Source organism: Pleurodeles waltl, chromosome 1_2 (assembly GCF_031143425.1).
Source record: "Pleurodeles waltl isolate 20211129_DDA chromosome 1_2, aPleWal1.hap1.20221129, whole genome shotgun sequence".
Taxonomy (NCBI): Eukaryota; Metazoa; Chordata; class Amphibia; order Caudata; family Salamandridae; genus Pleurodeles; species Pleurodeles waltl.
In genome coordinates, this window is record NC_090437.1 from 903,056,635 (window position 1) to 903,080,282 (window position 23,648).

The window sequence follows — 23,648 nt, forward strand, 5'->3', positions numbered from 1 at the left end:
ATCATTTCCTTAGTATAAGCTATCATTTCTGGCCTTGAATTGGGCCACCAAGAGACTGTTTGGTCTACGGTAGACACAATATAAATGATATCACGCAGTGAGTGTCAAAGAACCTCCTTTGTCGGTGGTCCAAGTTAAAATGGAAGAACAGAGACAACTGAAATTTTTAGTTCAAACAATGAGTAAAGTTTCCAGAAGACTCAAAGTAGGATGTCAGTTTTCGGTGAATACAGTTCAGCCTTTTGATATTTCTGATTTAATACCAAAGTCCCAACGCTTACTAAAACAACATGCTTTCACTAGACCCTCAGCCCCACAGTGAATGTGCGGTGTAACAGACCACCAAGGGAAGTCCAGACAGGATGTTTTAAAATCTGCCTCTCAAACTAGTATTTTTCAGTATTTTAAACAGCGCAGTCCAGGGAGCCAGCCAACAAACAATAAGCCAGCTGAGCACACACCCCATCAGAAGCAAATTATTTTTGTTTATATAGTGGAACGCATAATAATTTTAAATGATTTTAGTTTGAAAATGACTTTTCCCATCTCGAATATTGTTTTTCTCATCCTAAAGTTGGCTTTTTACACCAGAAACCTTCAGCACACTTCACAAATTAACGAAAAAGCCAACAGTGTAAACAACAACGTGGCCTAAAAACTCTTGCTGCAGTCTGCTGACCTTCACGCTGGCGCAGTGTGTGACTAAAGACATCTTTCATTCCGAACTTCAAAAATATTTTGAAAATACCCTAGCTTGGCAAGAAAAGTTATCCCAGCTGTGTGCATCAGATTTTCAGTCCTCAGGAAACAGTGCACATGACACACACAACGCACTAAAAGCAAAAACCTCCTCCCTCCGTTAAAAGCTAAAAACATATCATTTATTTATTAATTTAACACACTTTTAAAGCACTTTATAGCACTTAATTGCCAGCTTCGTGATAGTAGCACGGAAATGTTTATTGAGCACAAAGTGAGTTAGTCGGTTTCTCCTGAGAAAAGCAAGAATTTTAATCCTTCCAGAAGGCAAGATGGCTATTGTGTATGCGCATATACAGAAAGATTATTCTATGGGGCTCAACCAGGATAGCGTGGCCCATTCCTCTACTCATGCAATAAAACTCTGGATCGCAGAAATTTCAGGTAAAGGAAAATGATTGTCATATTGTCTGAAAGAAACAACAACTACTTAGTGACTTGGAAATGACTTTGGGAGGCACCGCTACAGCAATTAAAGCCACCCCGCCAATGTGGATATAACTAACCCTGCTAGTCATGGAAGCTCACAAGACAGACTTTCCGGCATATTTTGAGCCACACAAGACGAAGTCTTCAGAGTCTCAGGAAAAGGGGCATGATAGTCTCACTCCACTTAAGAAACGAAGCCTGTGATTTGCCATACCAGGTCGGATATTCTGATGAAAAGTTCCCAATGTGTGCTTTATTGCCAGCAATACTACCTTAGATCTGCTGGATGCTTGAGCAGACATACAAATCGACATCTACTCAGACACTCATGGGACTCCCTCCAAACAATTTCCTGACTCAACGTACACTAACTGGAGAACTCAACTTCACCACAAGTAAAGAGGTCCTTCTGACCAAAAGGATCACCCCAGCCCATCATGGACAAACACCGCTTAGCCATTCATCTAAAATTATCACATGTACTGATTGAAGATAGAAAAACAGAATACTCTTTTTAATTTTGTATGCAACAACTAAAGGGTTCTGGAGAACACCTTTAGGTACATCGTTTTAGTGAAATCTAGAGGTATTCCAGTTGTTTTTTTGTATATCACCTTAGCACCAACAGATCCATGTTTGTGACATATTGAGACAGGGCTCCGACAGTCATTCACTACTGGTAAACCACCCATGTTCCATAAGTGTTGGACATTAAGTGCGACTAGGAGCATGAGATTAATTTAAGCACAGAACATTTATTGTAAACAGTTCCACCAAGGAGTGGCTGGTTTAAATGTAAACCAAACATGTCATATGCAAAAAACCTTTGCCTCAAGCACTTAATCTCTACACAAAGATGAAATTAGACCACAAACAACTATGTCTATCTCTCAGAAAAACTGAAGGAGCTGAAAGAGTATACAGCCAGGTACAAAATGCTCATAGGGGCTGTGATTAAGTATAGGTAAAATTTCAGAGATGATTGAGTTATCTTTCTACTGTTATTGGGACATAGCTAAAGTCACAATTAATTAAATTCATGCAAAGGACTATCCGTACTGATATTAGTCCACTACTACAAAGATGATGCATCTTTGCTCGCTTCCCTCAAGGAGATGGCAACATCAAAGAGCACATTTTAGAACATTTTTCAGGATGGACCTCGGGATCCTGCACAAGATTAGCACCTCACTGTTTTTATTTGGCAAAGCTTGGTTAATCCTCCCGAGATCTGATATGATATGATAGCCCTAGATTTTTTTTTTTTTTTTTTTACTTTATCACGGTGAAGAATAAGAGGGAGACATTATGTTTTTTTGCCATTGATAGAACCTGTTCTCTAGTCTTCAGGCTGAATAATTTCTGCACCTTTTACAGATATTCCCTCAAAGCCACCAGCTGCCCCCGGTAATAAGAAGAGTATGGCCAAGTTAAAATAATAGGAGTCTGTAATTAACGTTTTCCTTTAATTATTTAATTGTCTTGTAATTTACTGGATATATAAAAAAAGACTTTCCAGTAGGCTGGAGTAGTTGCTCAAAAATGTCAAGACTACTTACATTTCAGGCTTGAGTTCGTAGAAGATCAGCCAATAAAATGTGAGCTTTATATAACCCTACATTGAAGATTTACCTAATTGATCCGGCTTCTATCCTGAAATTGGGTGCAATGTACATATCTCCATGGAATTATCTGCATGCAGTTTTTCAACGGCCTTTCAGTTTGTAGGTATTTTTTTGATTTACCAATCCCACATATTCACTATACTTTTATATAAAGAAACATTCTTAGGGCTGGACTAGAGACAGCTGTAGCCAGCCTCATGTTCTTCCAACAATCATAAAAGAAAAACATACATATACATAAATGCAGGTACTTCAGCCAGCTCTCTTCATTTATTGATCTGTTTAAGCATCATTCACATTTTGCTTCCCACCACAGCATACAGCATGGGCTCACTTAATCCACTGGCTGTGTTGCACTGAGTTATATCATTTTACCTGATCACATGTGCACGACCACCTGAAACGTAATGTGATTCAGTGCCAGGAGTAGTGTGCTGGGCCCATTCATTTAATTTTATATTGTTTTGCCATTTTTTTGTGCATATTGCATATGTGTGCAATAAATAAATATATAAATTAAACTGCATGCTCGCCAAGACAAACTTGTTGGCTTTACTAATGCTTGTTTAACATTGCTTGTGAGCCACTGGCAAAACGTCGGGGGGGGAGGGAGGGGGGATTATTTGTTCTGATACTCAATCACTTGGTTCAAAAACCAACATTTTGCACACAAATCATCTGAACACAAATGGTTTGAAAATGCTCATTAACAATAAAACTGCATCTGATTAAGGTATACAATTTTAAAAACATTTAATTTAAGACCAAGATGAAGCCTACCTTGTGGAAGGCGGTTATGTCTTCTGCAATCATATTTCTCTTACCCTATTCTTCCTCTCCCCACCTTCCATGCCATTTTCTGATGTCTTACTTCCACACTTCTTGGGGGTGTCTTCCTTAATGACCTCTACCCACCTGTTCCTTCTAACGCCTACCACACTACGCACTGCCCTAGCTCTCTTACTCATCTGTTTTTCCATTATTTCTATATTAATACTTAATTTCTATTTATCTGCTTTGTGAACAAAGTCAAAGAAACCACTGGAATGTTTTTATTTTTTATTTGAGCCAGAAGCCTTAAACAAATCAGGGAATACCTGTTTCTAGTCCCTAGAAATGTAACAACGAAAGGTTTGTGCAACCATGCCTTATAACTCAAGAGCAATCTCAGTATGATCATGAGCATTTCTATTACTGTCTCTTCTAGTATATATTTTCCAAAATAAATCAAGGGTGTCCTGCACTCAGATGGGAGCTTTTTGTGTGTGAGTGGATCCATTTTGAGAATGTCAAGTGAGCAATCCAGCACACGCACATCCTTACTTGTGAATATGAGATATCATCCTCTTTGCCAGACTAATTCTAACTAGCACATTCAAAGTCAAGAGGTCTTGCACTTTAAAGCAGTGGCTGACCTTTTGATTTTTGACATTTCTTGTTTTCGAGCAACGAATGAACTGGGAGAGGCAACACGAGAGCTGGAGAGGGAGCTATGGAATGGAAATCAGCACATGAGGGTGAGAGCAAGAAAACACAAGCTCTCAGAGTGCTAAGAAAAGCAGTTCCTTAATATCAGCTGTGAAAAGATACAAGTCATCCAGTCAAAAGGATGGTAAAGAGACTATGGGACAGGGGAGGGACAATCTAATAAGAACAAAGCAAAGGAGCTTGGTCAGGAAATCAACAAATAATGAACAATAGATAGGCTGACCTAAAGTCAACTCTAAATATTCATGTTGTACACTATATGTTTTTTGACAAAACCTAAAAAAAAGAACATCCCAGCCATTACATTTTACCGAATGCATGCCAGGCCTTTCAATGATAGCTGAAAGTGCTTACAACATAATTTCCAAATTCTCGAATGTACTTTTGTGGTGGCTTTCATCATTACTCATTTCCAAAATGAAGAAAAAAAGCAATTTTGCTACTGGTAAGAAAAACAATAATATTTAAAGCCAACAGTGGCCGCAAAGGTTTCCACTACTGGTCAAATTTGCTTAAGTACTTCCAGAAAACTGAAGTGGGAGGTTAAAAAAGGAGCATCAACATGCTGTGGCTGTTAGATCACCCTTATGGACAGAGCTCTCTTTGTACGGACTTAAAAAAAAGGATAGAGAAGGACCAAATGCTGCAATGAGAATGTGATATGGCTAAGCTATTCTGGGACTTCACCACATATCAATGTACCCAAAGAAAACTGAACAACCCACTGAACCATTTGCGGTCCATGACAAATTTAAATTGATATGTATGTACATGTTAATATAAAACCACTAGTTTTCATCTGAGTAAAATGCTATCTGAGGGCTTTTCAGACCTGTAACGTTAGAAAATTAACATTTTCACACAGTGAAATTATTGCCACTTGTAGATAGCAATTCCTAGTGTTAACAGAAAAAATAGTGACGAGGCTCAGAAAAGATGCTTTTAAAAGTGCATTTTTCTTAAGTGCATTTATTGCCCAGTGATCGGCAACAACATTCTCTAAACTAATGCAGACATGGAATTAAACAGTTTGCATAAAAACAACCAATTAAGGCAGCACTGAGTTCAATATGAAATCCCAGCCAAGGAGTGCTTATAGGCACTTACCAGTTTTTGAGTTAATAGCGAAGAACCCTTGGGGATTTCCACTGGAGATCTTATATGTGAGCTTGTCATTGGAACTGGAATCAGGATCAAATGCCTCAATCCGCACCACAGACACATCTTTGGGAGTATTCTCCATAACTTCTGGGAAATAAACTGGCTCTGTTGTCCGAGGGGCATTATCATTAATATCCTCTACTTCAATGTAGATTTCAACAAAAGATGAGAGTGGTACAACACCAAGATCTGTTGCATACACAGTAAGCCAGTAATGTGATGTAGTCTCACGGTCCAGAAGATCATTTGTTATTATGACACCTGGAAAAGAGAAGATAAACGGTTACTGTCAATACAAATCACTGCCAATCAAGCTATACAGTTTGGTTACTTCTTTTACAACTAAATAGTAATTCACCACACGCTTTAGCAGCAGTGCAAAAAAACAAAAAAAAAAATCTTACAAGAAAACAAAAATCGCTAATTGATAGTGAACTGCTTCACAAAGATTTTTGCAGACAGTTATTTTGAGAAATTCTGGTCAAATCATATATTTGCAGAACAACAGTGTAAAAGTAGTACTTGGGGTACTATTAAAAGGTATGCAAGCTTCTTACCACCACTCTCAGGTGTCAAAACTCTAAATTAATTGGATAGAACATTTGGCAAGTATACATTTCTGCTGTGAGATCAACATGTAAATGTGCATTCTTGTGAATAATTTTCACTACATAATCAATTTAAATTGTACGATTTGTGACAAGTTGTCAATAAATCGGTCTATGCTGTGCTACAACACAAAATCGTTTTCCAATGGACAACTGGTGGATCAAGTAATGCTAGAACTGCTAGTTGTAGATGAAGGCTTGATGACTATGTACTTACATTTTATTTATCATAGACAAGCAGTTAATTGAGGAGGGAGAAAACACCACCTACCTGATGTCAACACCCTTTAGCAAGAACTAACCAGTAGCAGATCTATAACAATAAATGTAAAGTCTTAACAATCAATATCTTGCATACAAGTTTTCCTCAGTACTGCTCTGTAGGTCTAAGGATGCACGGGTTATATACTTGCACTATGTTGGTTGAACCTCTATTGTGATCTACATGCACTGTGCTTCCCTTTACCAGGTTGGCAGCAGAATCAATTCTACTACTCTAGCATCCCTTTAATCGACTAAAGCAGGGGTTTTTAAAAACTGCTAGAAGCCACCAGGAACCCTCAGACCGCTACTGGTTTAAAGATATTAATCATAAACCATGATTTCACAATAATGGTGAGCGGATGGTAAAGCCTTAGAAGGGGAACGCCAGTTGATATTCCAATAAGCTCTGAGTACTGGTTAAATCCCTACAACCAGACATTGCAGGTGCAGCATGAGTCAGGTTTATCATAGGGTGGGTTAACAGGTGAGTTTTTAATGGACTTCTGACCTAGATGAAGTCAACTTTTAGATGCTTCGGGAGTGGGTTCTACAGAGATGATTCACACATGGGAATAGCCCTACTACCAAAATTATTGTATTGGAATGGTCAAATGCGCTGTTAATTATGATTGGCAAATCTTGGGTTACTAGACTTGAAATCATCTTTGATTCATACAAACTAATTTTAGAAACCTGTGCTGGTGTATCTAATCACTTTTACCTTTCTCTAATATCTAAGTGTATTAATGAATAAGATACGTTGTCACTCATCACTTCTGAACATATTTGCAGTGGTTCACAATCTTTTAACTATACTAAACTTGAAATCTCAGCGCATCCTCGATGCAGGTTACTGCAAAAGGCAAAAGAGCTGCATTTCGGGAATGCAGATATTTTTCTCTTCGAGGGACCCACACCTATTTTAAGTCAAACTGCTAATATTTAGCAGAAGGCGTCACATACAGAGATATGATTTAAAGGGCAACATTTCTGTGGAGCATGACTCTAACATGCTTCTTTGACAGTTAAGAGGGTTATTCAAAGATGAATTGTTTAGTGAGGTTTGTAAATAATATTACCACCGCAAGAAATATACAAGTAAGAGCAGCATCCCTGATCAACTGAACCCACATCTTGCACTGCCTGGGGGAGTTAACATTTTATCATGTGCCATGCTAAATTCTATGGAATAGAAACTTCTACGGATTCAACAACGAGAGGGTAACTTTGAATTTTCACTTTTGCAATCGCAAATCAGTACATGGTTTTTGACTTCGCTAATTTTAAAAATGGATAACCTGCAAGATAATAAAGATGACTTTCTTCTTTCTTTTCCTTCCAGAGCATACGGGCAAACTGGCAGTGCCCCAGTACTGCTAGCACCTCAAAACTGTGCCTGGTTAACTAGACCAAAACATATTCAGACGTATTTATACGAAACTGGAAATTAAATCAACTTTCTATACAACATTCGTAAGATATCATGCAATAAAAACGAAATCCTTTTGACTTACATGGTGTATACTGGTGAGAAATCGCCAAATTTTCAGTAACATTATCACGAGAGCAGACGCCATGATGTTTCACGTGTCGGTACCTTGTCTGCTCATGTTAAATATGGATATACAAACTGCACTGCTTCTGACGTCCTTAGCGCCTCGCATAAATTCGGCAGCACTAACGAGGTCATTTTCATGTCACTAGCTCAGCGTCCCAGTGTTAGATTATTCGTATCCCTTTTGAATGCATGCGATGCCTCTCTAATCAGAATATGGGACACCTGCATAGAAAGCAGAGTTGTTTTCCATCACTTGTATTCCTTTGGTGCCTGTATGGAAAGGTCTAATATAACTTCATGTAGAGGAGACAGGCTTCTCGTCAGATGCTCACTGCCATAAGGGCAACACCTGTCACCTTGTATTGTGAGATCACTCTGCTTAATAAATGAGCTCAGACTTCAGGTAGGCTTACAAGCCAATTTTTCTTTAACACTCGTGAGACCTCATCTAGGGACCTTTTATTGAGATCTTATTGTCTTCATGTACTGCAGTTTTAGAAGTCTGATGAAGCAAGATTCTATTATCTCATGTCAATACTTCGACTTAATTTACAAACACAGAAACTTAATAGAGACACTCCTGTATATGGAATGTTGCTCCATTACAGCATCTGAGGCATTACAGAACCTGCTATATAAAAACATTGTTGTCCTAGAAAAATATTTTAATGAAGAGCGTTTCTATTTCGGTAGTGGTGGAAACATGCAAATACTGTCATTTGTAAAGGTAAATGAGATCCAGTTAATCCAAATTTTAGTATACTGACATATACTCTCATTAACATAGCAATTTCTTTATCTGAACAGTGGTTCTGCATGATCTTAAATTGGTTTTTTTTTCTCCTAAAACCTCTTGGTTGAGTTTCATGGGTCCGAAATATTTCTGTAAGTATTGTAAAGAAGCCACAAATGTAAATATAATTACCATATTAAGCTACGTATAAAATTATCTTAGAAAAAAATATTTGTATTAATACACATTTTCCTAGGGAATCAACATTAACTATAAAAGCATTCCATCTTTAAGCAATACTACAGGGAGTGCAGAATTATTAGGCAAGTTGTATTTTTGAGGATTAATTTTATTATTGAACAACAACCATGTTCTCAATGAACCCAAAAAACTCATTAATATCAAAGCTGAATATTTTTGGAAGTAGTTTTTAGTTTGAGCTATGTTAGGGGGATATCTGTGTGTGCACGTGACTATTACTGTGCATAATTATTAGGCAACTTAACAAAAAACAAATATATACCCATTTCAATTATTTATTATTACCAGTGAAACCAATATAACATCTCAACATTCACAAATATACATTTCTGACATTCAAAAACAAAACAAAAACAAATCAGTGACCAATATAGCCACCTTTCTTTGCAAGGACACTCAAAAGCCTGCCATCCATGGATTCTGTCAGTGTTTTGATCTGTTCACCATCAACATTGCGTGCAGCAGCAACCACAGCCTCCCAGACACTGTTCAGAGAGGTGTACTGTTTTCCCTCCTTGTAAATCTCACATTTGATGATGGACCACAGGTTCTCAATGGGGTTCAGATCAGGTGAACAAGGAGGCCATGTCATTAGATTTCCTTCTTTTATACCCTTTCTTGCCAGCCACGCTGTGGAGTACTTGGACGCGTGTGATGGAGCATTGTTCTGCATGAAAATCATGTTTTTCTTGAAGGATGCAGACTTCTTCCTGTACCACTGCTTGAAGAAGGTGTCTTCCAGGAACTGGCAGTAGGACTGGGAGTTGAGCTTGACTCCATCCTCAACCCGAAAAGGCCCCACAAGCTCATCTTTGATGATACCAGCCCAAACCAGTACTCCACCTCCACCTTGCTGGCGTCTGTGTGGGACTGGAGCTCTCTGCCCTTTACCAATCCAGCCACGGGCCCATCCATCTGGCCCATCAAGACTCACTCTCATTTCATCAGTCCATAAAACCTTAGAAAAATCAGTCTTGAGATATTTCTTGGCCCAGTCTTGAGGTTTCAGCTTGTGTGTCTTGTTCAGTGGTGGTCGTCTTTCAGCCTTTCTTACCTTGGCCATGTCTCTGAGTATTGCACACCTTGTGCTTTTGGGCACTCCAGTGATGTTGCAGCTCTGAAATATGGCCAAACTGGTGGCAAGTGGCATCGTGGCAGCTGCACGCTTGACTTTTCTCAGTTCATGGGCAGTTATTTTGCGCCTTGGTTTTTCCACACGCTTCTTGCGACCCTGTTGACTATTTTGAATGAAACGCTTGATTGTTCGATGATCACGCTTCAGAAGCTTTGCAATTTTAAGAGTGCTGCATCCCTCTGCAAGATATCTCACTATTTTTGACTTTTCTGAACCTGTCAAGTCCTTCTTTTGACCCATTTTGCCAAAGGAAAGGAAGTTGCCTAATAATTATGCACACCTGATATAGGGTGTTGATGTCATTAGACCACACCCCTTCTCATTACAGAGATGCACATCACCTAATATGCTTAATTGGTAGTAGGCTTTCGAGCCTATACAGCTTGGAGTAAGACAACATGCATAAAGAGGATGATGTGGTCAAAATACTAATTTGCCTAATAATTCTGCACTCCCTGTAAGTCTCACTCTCTTATATCTCATTTAATAGCCAAAATAAAGATTAGGAAACTCTTTGGATAATTTGACAAAAAACAGGTTGCAAAGATGAGCATTTATTATTCACCCAATACCAAATCTTCTGAAGCAGCAAGAATTGCTGGAACCAAACTCAAATCTAGAGCAGGTGTAATCGTTATGTAGTTCACCAACAGAGGTTAGATCCCAAAGCAGAATGTAGGCGCTTAACCCCACAAGGACATTATGTAAAACACATTTTTTTTTTTTTTACTAAACCTTGTGAAAAGGTTTATCAAATTAAGAGGCCTTTTCTTCTGCTACTCAGAGCCTGACCGGAAATCAGAAAAATCAGTAACAAGGGACATTTGACCTCACTCCTGACAATAGCTGACCAAGCAACTCATGGATTATGTTTTTAAAATAACAAAAGACATAGCAGCAATGCAACTATGCAAGCATATGCCAACTACGTCCTGCTGGTTTTGCAAGCTCTAACAATTAATCTGCGCTCAATGGACGACACACATTCCTAGTTGGTGGTGCTCTGTCACGGACACTGCTAAAATAAAGTCACTGATTCACTGACCCTTATCTATTTACTGAATGAATTTCATTCTTTTCCAATTGGGCTAAGACCACTATGAAATCAACTGCTGGCCACCACAAGGCTTTTGACACCAGACAACACCAGTAATATACAAAACTTCCTTAGGATGTAAATATTTCTTTCTCATAGCAGTCTGAGAGTGAAAAATGGGTTGTAGTGTAATGATGTCACTTAAACTTACCACACTGTAAAGAATAGAATTGTTAAAAAAAATTCTAAGCCCTTGGTTTATCAATACAGGTGCCTAAGGTCTTCCATCCAAATGGGGAAAGGGAGCCTGCGAGTGCATGCGCTAGTGTACAATAAAGGGCTTGGAGCCCACCTTTCGTCTTCCATTGGTTGGCTTACGTGGCACTCTTCTTTGCAGCGTCGTGGTTCTTCACTCTAGGGCAAGCATCATTTCCATTCCTCTTTGTGGAGCAGGGACCAAGCACTGATTATTTCAATTAATCAGTGCCCGTCTGCTGCACCCGACGTGACTGAGGTACTATTTTGTTCTTTTAAACTTCTAAGGCCTCTCAAACAGAAGGCGTGTGAATGGAAAAAACACACCCAGCAGCACAAACAAAATTGCTAAATTTTATTTTTTCTAGGCAACGTTTTTATTTTACCAAGTTTTCTTTTCTCACTTTCCCCGCATGTTTTCTTTTGTTTTTCCTCGTGGATGCTCTTTACAAAAGATCTTGTTCGAAATAATGCAAAGCAAGATTGTTTCTTTATTACATGTAACTTCTGAAATGATGCTTGAACACATAATCATGCAGTACACCCCAAGCCACCACACTCCAATCCAAACCTATCACCCCAATCTAATCCACTCCACCCCAGCCCAATCCTTCCAACGCAATCAACCAAATCTAATATGCCCCACTTCAATTTACCCACTCCAATCCAAAACAATCCGCCCCACTCCCATCTAAAAAAAAATATGCCACGCTTCCATCTAAAACAATGTGCCCCCATTCCATCTAAAACAATGTGCCCCACTCAAGTCTGATTCACCCTACCCCAACCCACCCTACTCCCATCAAGTCCACCACTACCCAATTTACTTCAGTCCAATCCATCCATACCACACCAGTCCATACTACTACAATAGAATCCAATTTAATCCACCTCACTCAAGTCCATATTTATAAATCTACCTTACTCCAGTCCAATCCACCCCACTATAAACCACCTTAATCTACCACTTTCCAATCCAGTCCACCCTAGTCAAATCCAATTCACCCCATTCCTATTTAATCCAAAAGAGTAAAATACAATCCAACCCACTCCAGTCTAATCCACCCCCACTTGAGTTTATTCCAGTCCACCACAATCCAGGGAAATCCACCCACTTAAGAAAATCCACCCTAGTCTACCTCACTAATCCACACCATTCAATCCAATCCAGTCAACCCCAATCCCATCCAATCCACGTAAGTAGAATGCAGTCCAACCCACTCCAATCCAGCCCAATCCAATCCAATCCAATCCAGCCCATTTCTATCCACTCCACTCCAATTCAATCAACCCTGCCCCATCCCAGTTCAGCGCATTGCACTCCAATCCCATTCCTCTAGCCAACCCAACTCCAAATTCCACTGTACAACACTGTACTTCCTACTCTGACGCTCCCCGCCACCAACTTTTAGCCATGCTGAACAGCAGTAATACTGGTGTACAACAGGGCATAAGCCATTGCCACAGCCAATAGCTCTTGTAAAGGCTAGACCTATTGGCTTTGCTTTTTGTTTCAGTTTCTTCCTCACAATGTCATTTATACTGCACCCTGAAATCATGAGAACTGTTGTATGTCACTATATCAGAAATGCCATTACTTTGCAAGAGTCATTATATTTCATTAATCATATTACATAGCAGGTCAATTTATTTTTTGTATTAAGATTAAACAAGTGTTTATAACCTCAATACATATGGAATCTTCAAGTCTATACTGTGGGGTTAACAACCCCATGATTTCCCCCACCCCCCAAAAAAATATATATATATTTATACACACACACACACACGTGCAATGTAATATGCTACTTGTAAAACGTAATGTATTGCAAGGTGGATCTGTAGAGCGTTGATGGTCACCCGTGAGGGTATCCTGGCACTATTTATTACAATAGTGCAGTGTGAATATCATGGTGTCCTTTTCTCAATAATGCTCAATAGTAATGAATAGAAAGTTATATTCTGAAAATAAGCAGTCATGATTTATGCCTATGTATTTTTTAAGTGTACCTTCTACAACAACCAAAAAACAGATTGAAAAGGACTACATTTGTGCACTATGGTACATGTACGTTGTAGACATCTTGTGACTCTTAGAAGAGTCATCTCCCATTTGAAAACCAGTTGTTATTTGCAATCTGTAAGGTAGTACAAAATATTTTTCACTTGCCACTTTTGCTGCACTATGGTGATAAACTCTAATTTGATCTCCGATTGTAGTAATAACTGTGTGGATGTGTGTTTATTTGGACAACTGCTCTAGATAACGGGTTTTTGGGCAGCATTTAATTTTGCTGGTATGGCAAAAATAGATCTATAATACTGATTAGAGTACTAGACCCCGACTAAAGGCCACAGCTCTTATTAGGCCTGGGACTTGCAGAAAAATAATATTTCTTATATGTCTTATTTGGGGGGGAATGGAACACACCAAAACTCCCGTTTTACAAAAAATAATTTTGTATTTACCACACATTTTTTTGCATAGCTGTGAGCTCAAAGTTTTTCTAAAGTGCAGTGTTTGCGGTCTCCATCACAAGACCATATGATAGGCCCACTTATCAACAAGGATAGGCTTCCTCTGTAGTCTGCAGATTACTTCCCAAAGCTAAGAGCATTTTGAACTTCTCACAGGCTGAGAGCCCAGGTATCTGCCCACTAGTTCAAAAAGATCCTTTCCCTTGTCAACAGGATGCACGTTAATCATTTTGTAAGATGATGCTTTCTAGAGCTTCAGAAGGTGCTACTGATAGTCGCTTTCACATTTCAGAAAGCCATGGCACACACAGCCCAAAAAGATTTTTGGACCCCTTCTTTCCATTCCAGAACAAAAATGAAAAAATTGTTTGCCTTGAGGTAACTGAAGCAGTGGAGAAACAGAGCAAGGTGTTGGACGAGGGTAGAAGCTGCTGAACAAATGGCAGAACGCATGTAAATTATGCAACTAAAGATTCAGCAGTGGTATGAGAGGACACTGTACGTTCTGTAGTACCCACTTGCAGTCCAAGCGTCAGAGGGTGTGGTCGAAGTGGCAATGGGAGAAAATATTGTGTGCTGAAGAGGAGGGAGAAACTCTGCCAAGAGTTCCTTAACAGTTGCTTAGCTAAGGAGAGAAGCAATACAAACGTCCCCATTAAGTCCTCCTATTATATAGCCTGGAGTGTGAGGTCAATATCTGATAAGGAGAACAAAACCCAAACCCACCATTACCCACTCCACTTTTCCTATGTCCACCTAGCTTTTTCATTAAGTGCTATTAATCTGGCCTTGTACGTTATCATAGGAAAGTCCAGAGAAGTAAAGCGAAACCATCATGATGAAAATGCAAGTTTATACTGAAAGTAGAACAGACCACGTCACCAGTAGAAAAATACCAGTAACACATCACAGAGGAAAGGAAGGTGAAGCATTTATTTTTTACATTACTGGCCAGCTCTCAACAATGCCATAGTGAGTTTGATACATTCTCCGCAGGAACAGCTCCCTGCAGTCATGTAAAAGAAATTTCCTAAATCAAAATACTAATTCATAGTACATAATCACTAACCAAAAAGACAATTTACCAAGAACAAGTGTAAACAAAAAAACTAAGTCTTACTTAACGTTTACAGAAACAGTAGGAATGAGTTAGGAGAAGATGACAATGACCTGTTTAAACTGAATATTGCGTGTTTAATTCAACAAACTGACCTAGTACACTGCTTGAGAAACAGCACAGCCATCAATGCCAGAGAAGCTGCTGACCTAACATGTACATCTTACCAAACTGAGTACTATACTCCTCATAATGTGAGGTCCTGCCTAACAGGAGCCACTTTTTCAGAGGACAATAGTCTGACCCTGAAGTAGTTTTTTTCTTGCTAGAGGCCACTAGCTCGACATACATTACTGAAACATCTAAACTCAAAATCATGGAAATTATAACAAATGCTGAAGTAATGCCTCTAATCTAAGCACTAAATTAATGTGTGGGGCATAAACTATGTGCATTGACTAGGATAACTAATGAACAAAAGTAGGAAAGATGCTTTTTGGAGCAAATCCCACAACAGCAGATCAACAAATATTAAGGCAACAAAACGTCTATTTGACTGGTCAGAAGTCTTTTTCCTGGCCCCTTGAGATTTTCATTTGAGTTTTTGTATCATTAGAGAAGTCATTTAGCTTGGGTAGACATTGCCATTCCAGGCTGATTTTTTTTCTGGTCAACATTTTTGAAAATGGCGAATGTGTTGCAGTGATGATATAAAACTTCTAGAACCATGAGACCTGTATACTTCATTTTGGTGTCAAAACATAGGTTTTGGGGGTCAAGTAGTCTTATAGGGACAGAAAATAATTCCTCAGAGAAACCCTTATGCCACATTTCAAAATGGGGACTTTATAATGATGTGTTTTGGCCATCATATTGGCAATTTATTTTAATGTTTTTGTTTCAGGTTTTCTATGGATTCAAATTCGCAAACCTGAGCAAAGCAGGTGGTAGCAGAGGATCTTTACCTCCTGCCAGAGTGTTGCTAACTACAAGATCTGAGGACTCCTTCAACGAAGTAAAACGTGTCATATGTCAAACTCTTCCAAAAGAAAAGCTATCATCACTGGTGGCAGGACAGAAGAGAGTTCAAAATGCTGCAGAAATAAGGCAAGACGAAGTTCACAAACGATTGAAACTATGGGTGAAGAGATCAAATATTGTATCATTGCAGCAAAAACCACTACAAATCATATACAATGGAAAAAAAGCCTGGAAAAAAAATCATAAAAAATAGCAGAAAACTGTGAATCACAATAAGAATTATTGTCTGAGAAAGCCATGACATCCAAACCCATTGCCCATCCACTGAGAAGATTAATGGCTACCCCTCGTCGACCTCCAACAACTGATCAGAATGCAGAGGATCTTCAATGTGTTATCTGTGGTTTAGCCAGAACAAAGACCAAAGGGATTGATGAAAGAACAAAGTACAGAGTGTATGAATCTCAAAGGGAAAACATATTTTTATCTGCTGATAGTATCTTCCAAGAGTAAGTTTTCAGCAGAGTAGCTGATATATACAGCAAGCTGGATAGATTTGCAGTGGATTTGTATGCCCACCAGAACTGCATGTGTGCATACATTCCAAAAAATGAATGTACAATGAGCTACCAGCAGCAATGTACCCACCAGCCTTCAGTTAAGTTTGCACTCTTTAAAAAAGGAAATTAAGGTTTGAAGCCACTCTTGAGTGCTGGCTACAGGTTCACACTCAATGAGATTAGAGAAATAATCATCAACATTGATGAAACTGTAGTGATCCTTAATAATGAAATTAAGATTTTTCTGGTGAGAATGTACAATGACCAAATACATTTTTGGTAGTCTAACAAAAAGAATGAACCACCTATGGTGTTCTCAGCCTATTTGACTCCTTGAAGTTTTTGCTGCCAAAATAAGATCCCTGGATGCAGTAAAATCAGCAGGAACCATTTTAAGAGATGTCCTGAAAGATTACGATTTTGGACTTAATGACAAATGTTGTGATGCCTCAGAGCTCCACAAATTATGGGAGTCAACAAGAATGCCTTATGATGTCTTAACATTTATTACATCACTGTTCAATATCAACAAAGCAAAATTGTTGCAAACTGAAGTTCTTGAGCTCGAAACAGAAGTCAACAACATTGATGATGGCTTTGAAGATACAAGCGAAGAGGTGGAAGACAATCCCATGAACCAACAGGCTTATGCTGTGAATAAGTACTGCCTTTTCCAAATCGTGTTTTATGAATGACATCATGGCAAAAAAAAAAAAAAAAAAAAAAAAAAAAACTTAGCTACACATCATGACTGCCCATGCAATCTAAGACAAGTCCAAAAGTAGAGAGCTAATCACTTCAATGAATAGGGATTGGTGTATCAACAAGTTATGACAACATAGTACAGAGCAGGAACTTGTTTGCAGCTCATGCTGTAAAATTCTTGTGAATCTGATGCCACACTACTTCCACGTCACTTTGCCAGGAAAGGATTTACAATTGCTGCTCTTCAAAATTTTGATTTTGAAGACAGGTCTTCTTTGTCTGGAAGATCCAGCACAGATGATACTGCCATGGTGCTTTTTCAAGACTGTACCAATGAAGTAGCTGCTGGAAAACAAGCTGTGTCAGCTGTAGGCATGAACAAAACAAACTGCAAACTTATAACCCAACTGCCTTGCCAAAGTGTGCAAAATCACTACAAGCCATCAACTTGTCCCAGTTTAACAGAAAGTTTTAAAGTGGCTGAGGACACGGATCTTCTACCGGATGCTGTGGTCCACAAAGCGGACTTAACTGAATTTATCATATTGTTTATTCAGTGCGGACTTTCATGTCCTGATCTCCCAGAATACAGTCTCACAGAAGGTTGGGTTTTTACCAGTAACACCATATCTAGTCATAAACTATGCAACAGTATACAAAGCTCTAAAAACATTTCTAAAATGTGTGGGCTCAGCGACCAGTCTATCCTGCCAATTTTCTGCGATTAAGTTGTTTTCTATATTGTAGCTGACATTTTAGGAGCAATCCAGTAGAATTTGAGGATCTTTATGCAATGATGGGTGTTTTCCATATGAAAATAGTTCAGGTGTGCAGCAAGTTATCTCTCTGGGTGTGGCATAGATGATGCACTTATTGAGGCTCATATCTTTGCAGAACTGTCCAGTCAGTATTGAGCAGAGCTCATTATGCTTGTTTGTTATAACATATGCTCATCATATCTGGGGCAACAGAAACACTGCATTGGAATGCTTTCTGGAACAAGAATGACAAGTTAGGTTTTGCATATCTTATCTCAGAAGTAAACAAGGCACACGGTGCACTTCATTCAAAAGACAAAATGCAAAGCCAGGCAATGTTCAATACACCCAGTTTAAAATCATAAAACCTGAAAACCAAGTTCATAGAGGTAGTCAAAGAATGTGAAGAAAAATTAGAACTTTGCAAGCACTGGAGAAATGTTTTACACATGATAGCTCTAGTGAAACACTTGGTACATACTTATCGGGAAGGTGATTGGGAGCTGCATGTGAAGAATGTGGCATCACTGATTACTATCATTTGCAAATTTGATTGCATGAAGTAGCTGAGAAATGGGTCCTTGTATTTGGAAAGAGTGAAGAATTTAGAGGTGGAGAAACCACGCCTCTACAGGAAATTCATCCAAAGACATTTTGAGGTGAACGAAAGAGAGGGAAGGTTCAATGCTGTGGCTCCAAATATGAAACTAGAACAGATGATCCAGAGATCACAGAATAGCTCCAAGGGAATTGTTGGTCAGACATGTAAAAGTGATAATATGCTGCTCAATGGCAGCTAGTTTACCATGAAGTCCTTTCTATTTGCAATGTTTACAGAGAGATGACAATTCAAAATTAATGGACAATTATCAAACTATTCCTCAGAACGAACTTGAGGAACATAACATTTGTGTTGTGCCACATGTTGGGTGGGCTGATCGAAATGGTCCCAATCGTGTCACTGTACTGTCAAATGACAGTGATGTTACTATTGTGCAACTTCGATTTGTTGCAATGTTCCTAAGTCAAGGATTGTCAGAGTTAAGGATACATTATGGAACAGGCAAGAAAATACACTTAATCCTGTTTCATATTCTGAACAAGAAATTTGACCCAGAGATGCCCTGTGTTCTTATCAAGGGACATATTCTTATGGGTGATGACACTATGAGCAAAATTGGAACAAAGCTTGGAGCTTTAACTGCTGAACCTGTGAAGTTTCTAAAAGGATTTGCAGAGACAGAAGAAGAATGTGACTTTAAAGATGTAGAAAAATACCTTGTGCATGTGTCAAGAAGGAGTTTGACTGTCACACATTCCTTCATCATCATATTCTGTGCATGGACACATTAAATGAGCGTTCTACTTGATCATAAGATGTGTAAATGTTTTGGATCATGCATTTGTAGAGAAAAATCTATTTAAATTTAGTTGGGAAGACATTGATGGGGTGCTAAAACCTACAAAATAGGTTTAAAGCCTCTACCCACACAACTTACATGTACATGCAAAACCTGTGCTACAAAAATATTACCTGGTTGGTATGCTCTTCTCAAATGTTCAACGTTCTGCAAATGTACCACAAGCAATTGCTGAGGCAAATTACGGGAATTATGAAAATGTGTCTAAAACAGGAATGATAAACTTTGTAAGGATTAACATACCTTATTTTTTTTTCATTTCTATATACGTCTCCTCTTCCTCTATTATAACTGCCATTTTACAAAATGGCAGAGGGGTTAATCTGAGGAGCTATTTTCTGTCCTCATAAGACTACTTGGCCCCCCAAAACCTAGGTTTTGACACCAAAATGAAGTATATAGGTCTCATAGTTCCTGAAATAGTACATCATCACTGCAACACATCAGTCATGTTTAAAAATGCTGTCCAGAAAAATTTGGCCTCTTTAAAAAGGAGCCACAAACACAAATCACAAATGAAAATCTCTGGACAACAATCTTTTACAGAGTTCTATCGGGAGGCCAGAATTATCTGAAAAACATTAAAATGCCAGAGCCAGTGACCGCATAATGGGGGTTGAGTGAGTGGGTGTAGGTGAGGGGGGCAGGAAGAAGATTCATAGTAAAGAAATGACGATCGAATACAGATGTCCTATTAGCTCTTGTGCCAGCTATGTAACATGAGCGCGAGCTAGAACAGTAAATAGTAGCTATCTCAGAACGCTTTAGGATTTGGATCAATTTCACATTAAATACTGATCTGAAGAGAAAACCACAAGAGCTAAATTCAGTTTAAACTGACGGTGTATCAACAGGATACAAATAACATGCCCCCAGTAGCTCAATAGATCACACTTTGCAAGTTTCTCTTCATGCAAAATTTGGTATTTGGAGATTTAACCAGAGAGTGGGTGATACACTTAAGAAGTTCAGATTTTGAGAAAAAGAAAAGCAATACAACAATAACAGACCATCACCACAGAACAGCGAGACAACGACCAGAACTAGAACAACTCTAAAAATAATAGCAGACAGGCTGTGGTTCCTTCCTCCGATATTGAGGTCAGAAGAGAAATGACTGCTCCCGTTGAAAGTGCGCGCAAACATCCAGGGAGAGGAATGAGAACAGACGATGCTATTAAAAGAAGCCCAACAAAGCGACCGCCAAATGCAACCCATTATTTCCAGCTCAGAAAACCTTTTGAGGAAAAAACGCGCACAGCTTTCATTGTCTTCCGCATGTTGGGTTATTGCAATAGCGAGACCTCTATTTTCTCAGCTAGACAGATTTACAGGGAACACAGTAAATTTGAATGACTGAGGATAATGCTGGGCAGAAACACTGCAACAAAAACTTTTAGATAGTGTAATAGTCGTTGGAATGTTAGGATAGGCACCATCAGGGGGCACTGTGAAGATAAACTCAAGTGCTTAATGCAAAATACAATGAAGATAGACGTCTATAACTGAGGCTAAAAGCTGAATGGAAGGGGAGATAAAACAACTATGTATAGGAAGGATTTTGTTTTCCAATGGTCAGGTGAAAATGTGTACCTTTTGGCTGCTCAGGCCTGGTACTGACAGCTAGATATCCCTTCTTTGCTAGGATTGCAGCCCTCCATGCAGAAACTATTTCCTTCCAACTATACATGTCCATGTTAACTATAGCATCCCAGCTTTTTCAACTCGTTTGTCATCTTTATCATACCGTTGTCACGGCAACGTGAGCCAGTCACACAACTCGCGCCAAACGATTTTAGAGTTCAGACACCACCTGGAAAAAGGGGCAAACCAGGACATGTCTTAAAACATTCAGGCAAACAGAAAAATACATGGAGATAGAACATTAGTAAAGGAGCCAAGCTTTTAAAATTAAAGATGACAGGATAATTACAACTACTCACAGATTCCTTGTGGCCATGGTGCTTGATGTTTGGCACTACAAAAAAGTTTGAGCATTTCTGTTGCATGGTGTGAGACCTGACATCCGTGGGGTGATCGTCCTCTAAACCTTTTGCCTTGACCCCAACTGCTTTGTTGGAATGGTTTTGGGTAGCTTTAGTAGGCTGTTCACTTTACAATTGCTAACCAGTGCACTGCAGCACGTAGGGCAGTTTTAAACTGCCATTTTCAACTAGCATAATGAACTTTTTGGTGGACCTAAACGTTTCTTTTAAGGGCATGTCACGGTAGGGCATATGGATTTACGTTTTACTTGTCCTAGCAGTTAAAATGTTCTTAAGTTGTTTTTCTTTGTTGTAAGGCCTATTTCCCCCATCGACTAACACTGGGTTTTGATAGGTAGCAGATAGAGATATGGTGTTTATACTCACATGACCTGTAATTTAAAATCCTCTTTCACAGGAAAGTCAGGTTTTAATTCAAAGTTCTGAAAATGACTCTTGGTAAAGTTGGCATTTTCTCGTCCAAACCATTTGTGTCTTCTGCCAGTGTCTTGGGTCACATGACTGACTGGCTCTGCCGGTGGAGGAATTCACAAATCCCAAGACAGTGACACAAAAGGGGATGAGGTGTGGGCAGGATTGGCCATTCTTCCAGGATGGCTGGGGAGGAGCCGTTCTCTGCTCCTCTTACACATCAAAGGGCTTGCCTTCAGCATACACAAAGGAAAGTGATGCTAGTCTGGGCACCCCAGAATTCTTGGAGCCTTGAAGAGGAAGGGAGGAACTTTCTAGAACCATGTGTTCTGAAGGATCAGGTCAGTGCAATTTGTGGCACCTGTTTTGCCACAATGAGGCTACTTGGGAAAGTCTTTCCATGGCTCTCTGCTTCACTGAGGAAAACACTAGTCCAGATGCTGATCACGGGTCGCCTGAGCTATGGGAATGGACTACTAGTAGCAACAGACGATTCACTGCTGGCTAAGCTTTAAGTGGTGCTGAATACAGCAGCCAGTTTAATTTGTCCTCTCCCTTCTCGCTCATCCTCTCCTCCTACTCTGAAAGCTCTACACAGCCTCCCAGCTAGGAAACATGCTATTTTCAAACTGTACTGTTTCACTTAAAAGGAACTAAGTAAGAGGCTTCCTATTTACTTACACCATAGACTCAATCAATACCAGCCTAAGCAACTGCTTAGTCGAATCAAACCTTACTAAAGATCCATTGTATCCGCACTTCCAGATCCTTTTCATATCTTGCCCCCTTTCACTGGAACAAGCTTCCTTCCTTTGCAAATTTGTACATGCCAAGATGTATATATAAAAAAATAAAAAAACTCTTACAAAAGTGGATGATCTAATTGATCTCCACACACTTGCCGTTCTGGCTGCCAAGGACCGAGATACACCTTCGGGTGTGAGTCATTTTATGCTATAACAAATACCTATAACATAACAGATGTGGCGTGATATAGGGAATCCGCACTCATCAAAGGCTGGCACCAGGTATAAAAAGTGGACCTCCAAAGCCCCTCTTCAGTACATTCCTGGACCTGTGGACATTACAGAAGGACTGCCCCCATAGGACTGCTCTGCTGCTACCAGAGGAATGCTTTGCTGCTACCAGAGGAATGCTCTGCTGCTGGGAATGACGATTGGGCCTGTTTCATTCATCCCAGGCTAATCTGAGTGACTCCAAGGGTCAGATGGCTGACTTTTTGTCTGAGCTATAGGTGCACAAGCAGCTCCGGAGGACTCCCTGCAACTGCCCAGCTGACCTGCTGTATTCAACCTTCAACTAGACTTGTCTGACACGTGCTGGCTTCTGCTGAAGCGAGTTCCTGATGCCCAAGGGTGACTCTTCTGGTCCTGGACTCTTGACTTATTCCTTTAGTTTTGCACTCTTTGCAACCATGAACAGGCCAGCTTGGGCCAAGACTCTGCTGCCTGTGACCACAGCCACTGCAAAGCAATGGTGAACCCAACTTTTCAGGCTACAGTGAGTGCCAGCGATTATCAGTTACACAAGACCTGTACTTCGCAGTATAGAAATGACAGCTTGTGGTAATTGCCTAAATGATACCCCAGCAACAACAGAATGCAGTGCCTGACCAGCTCTTTGCAATACAGTGATTACACTGGCTCTGCACACTACAGCGATGGCCATCCGTGATGCTCTCCCTGTTCATCACAGCCATCTCCACTGCAAACAAAACTCTTAATTTCAGACTTCAAGAAGGCAACCATCAGCGGGACTAACCTAGCCCATGTATCTGGCCCACGCTCCATCGGAGACGGCCAGAACTTCCCCCATTCTAGTACAACTAAATGACTGCAAGTGGCAGTTTGTGCTTTCAGGCGCTATATTTACTTACAAATTTAAAACTGAATATCTCTCGCTCAAACGATTGGATTTTTGTTGTTCGGGTATCATTTT

General features: G+C 39.6%; 1 protein-coding gene across 6 annotated transcripts in view; it reads right to left on the reverse strand.

Annotated features, from left to right (window-relative positions):
* The window catches only part of FAT1 (FAT atypical cadherin 1), a 347,884-nt gene that overhangs the window by 256,752 nt on the left and 67,484 nt on the right, over positions 1 to 23,648 (reverse strand). For all 6 annotated transcript variants that reach the window (XM_069200198.1, XM_069200189.1, XM_069200162.1 and 3 more), the window contains exon 3: positions 5,409 to 5,723. In XM_069200198.1, the coding sequence (XP_069056299.1) occupies positions 5,409 to 5,723 (315 nt within the window). The remainder of the gene's footprint in view (positions 1 to 5,408; positions 5,724 to 23,648) is intronic.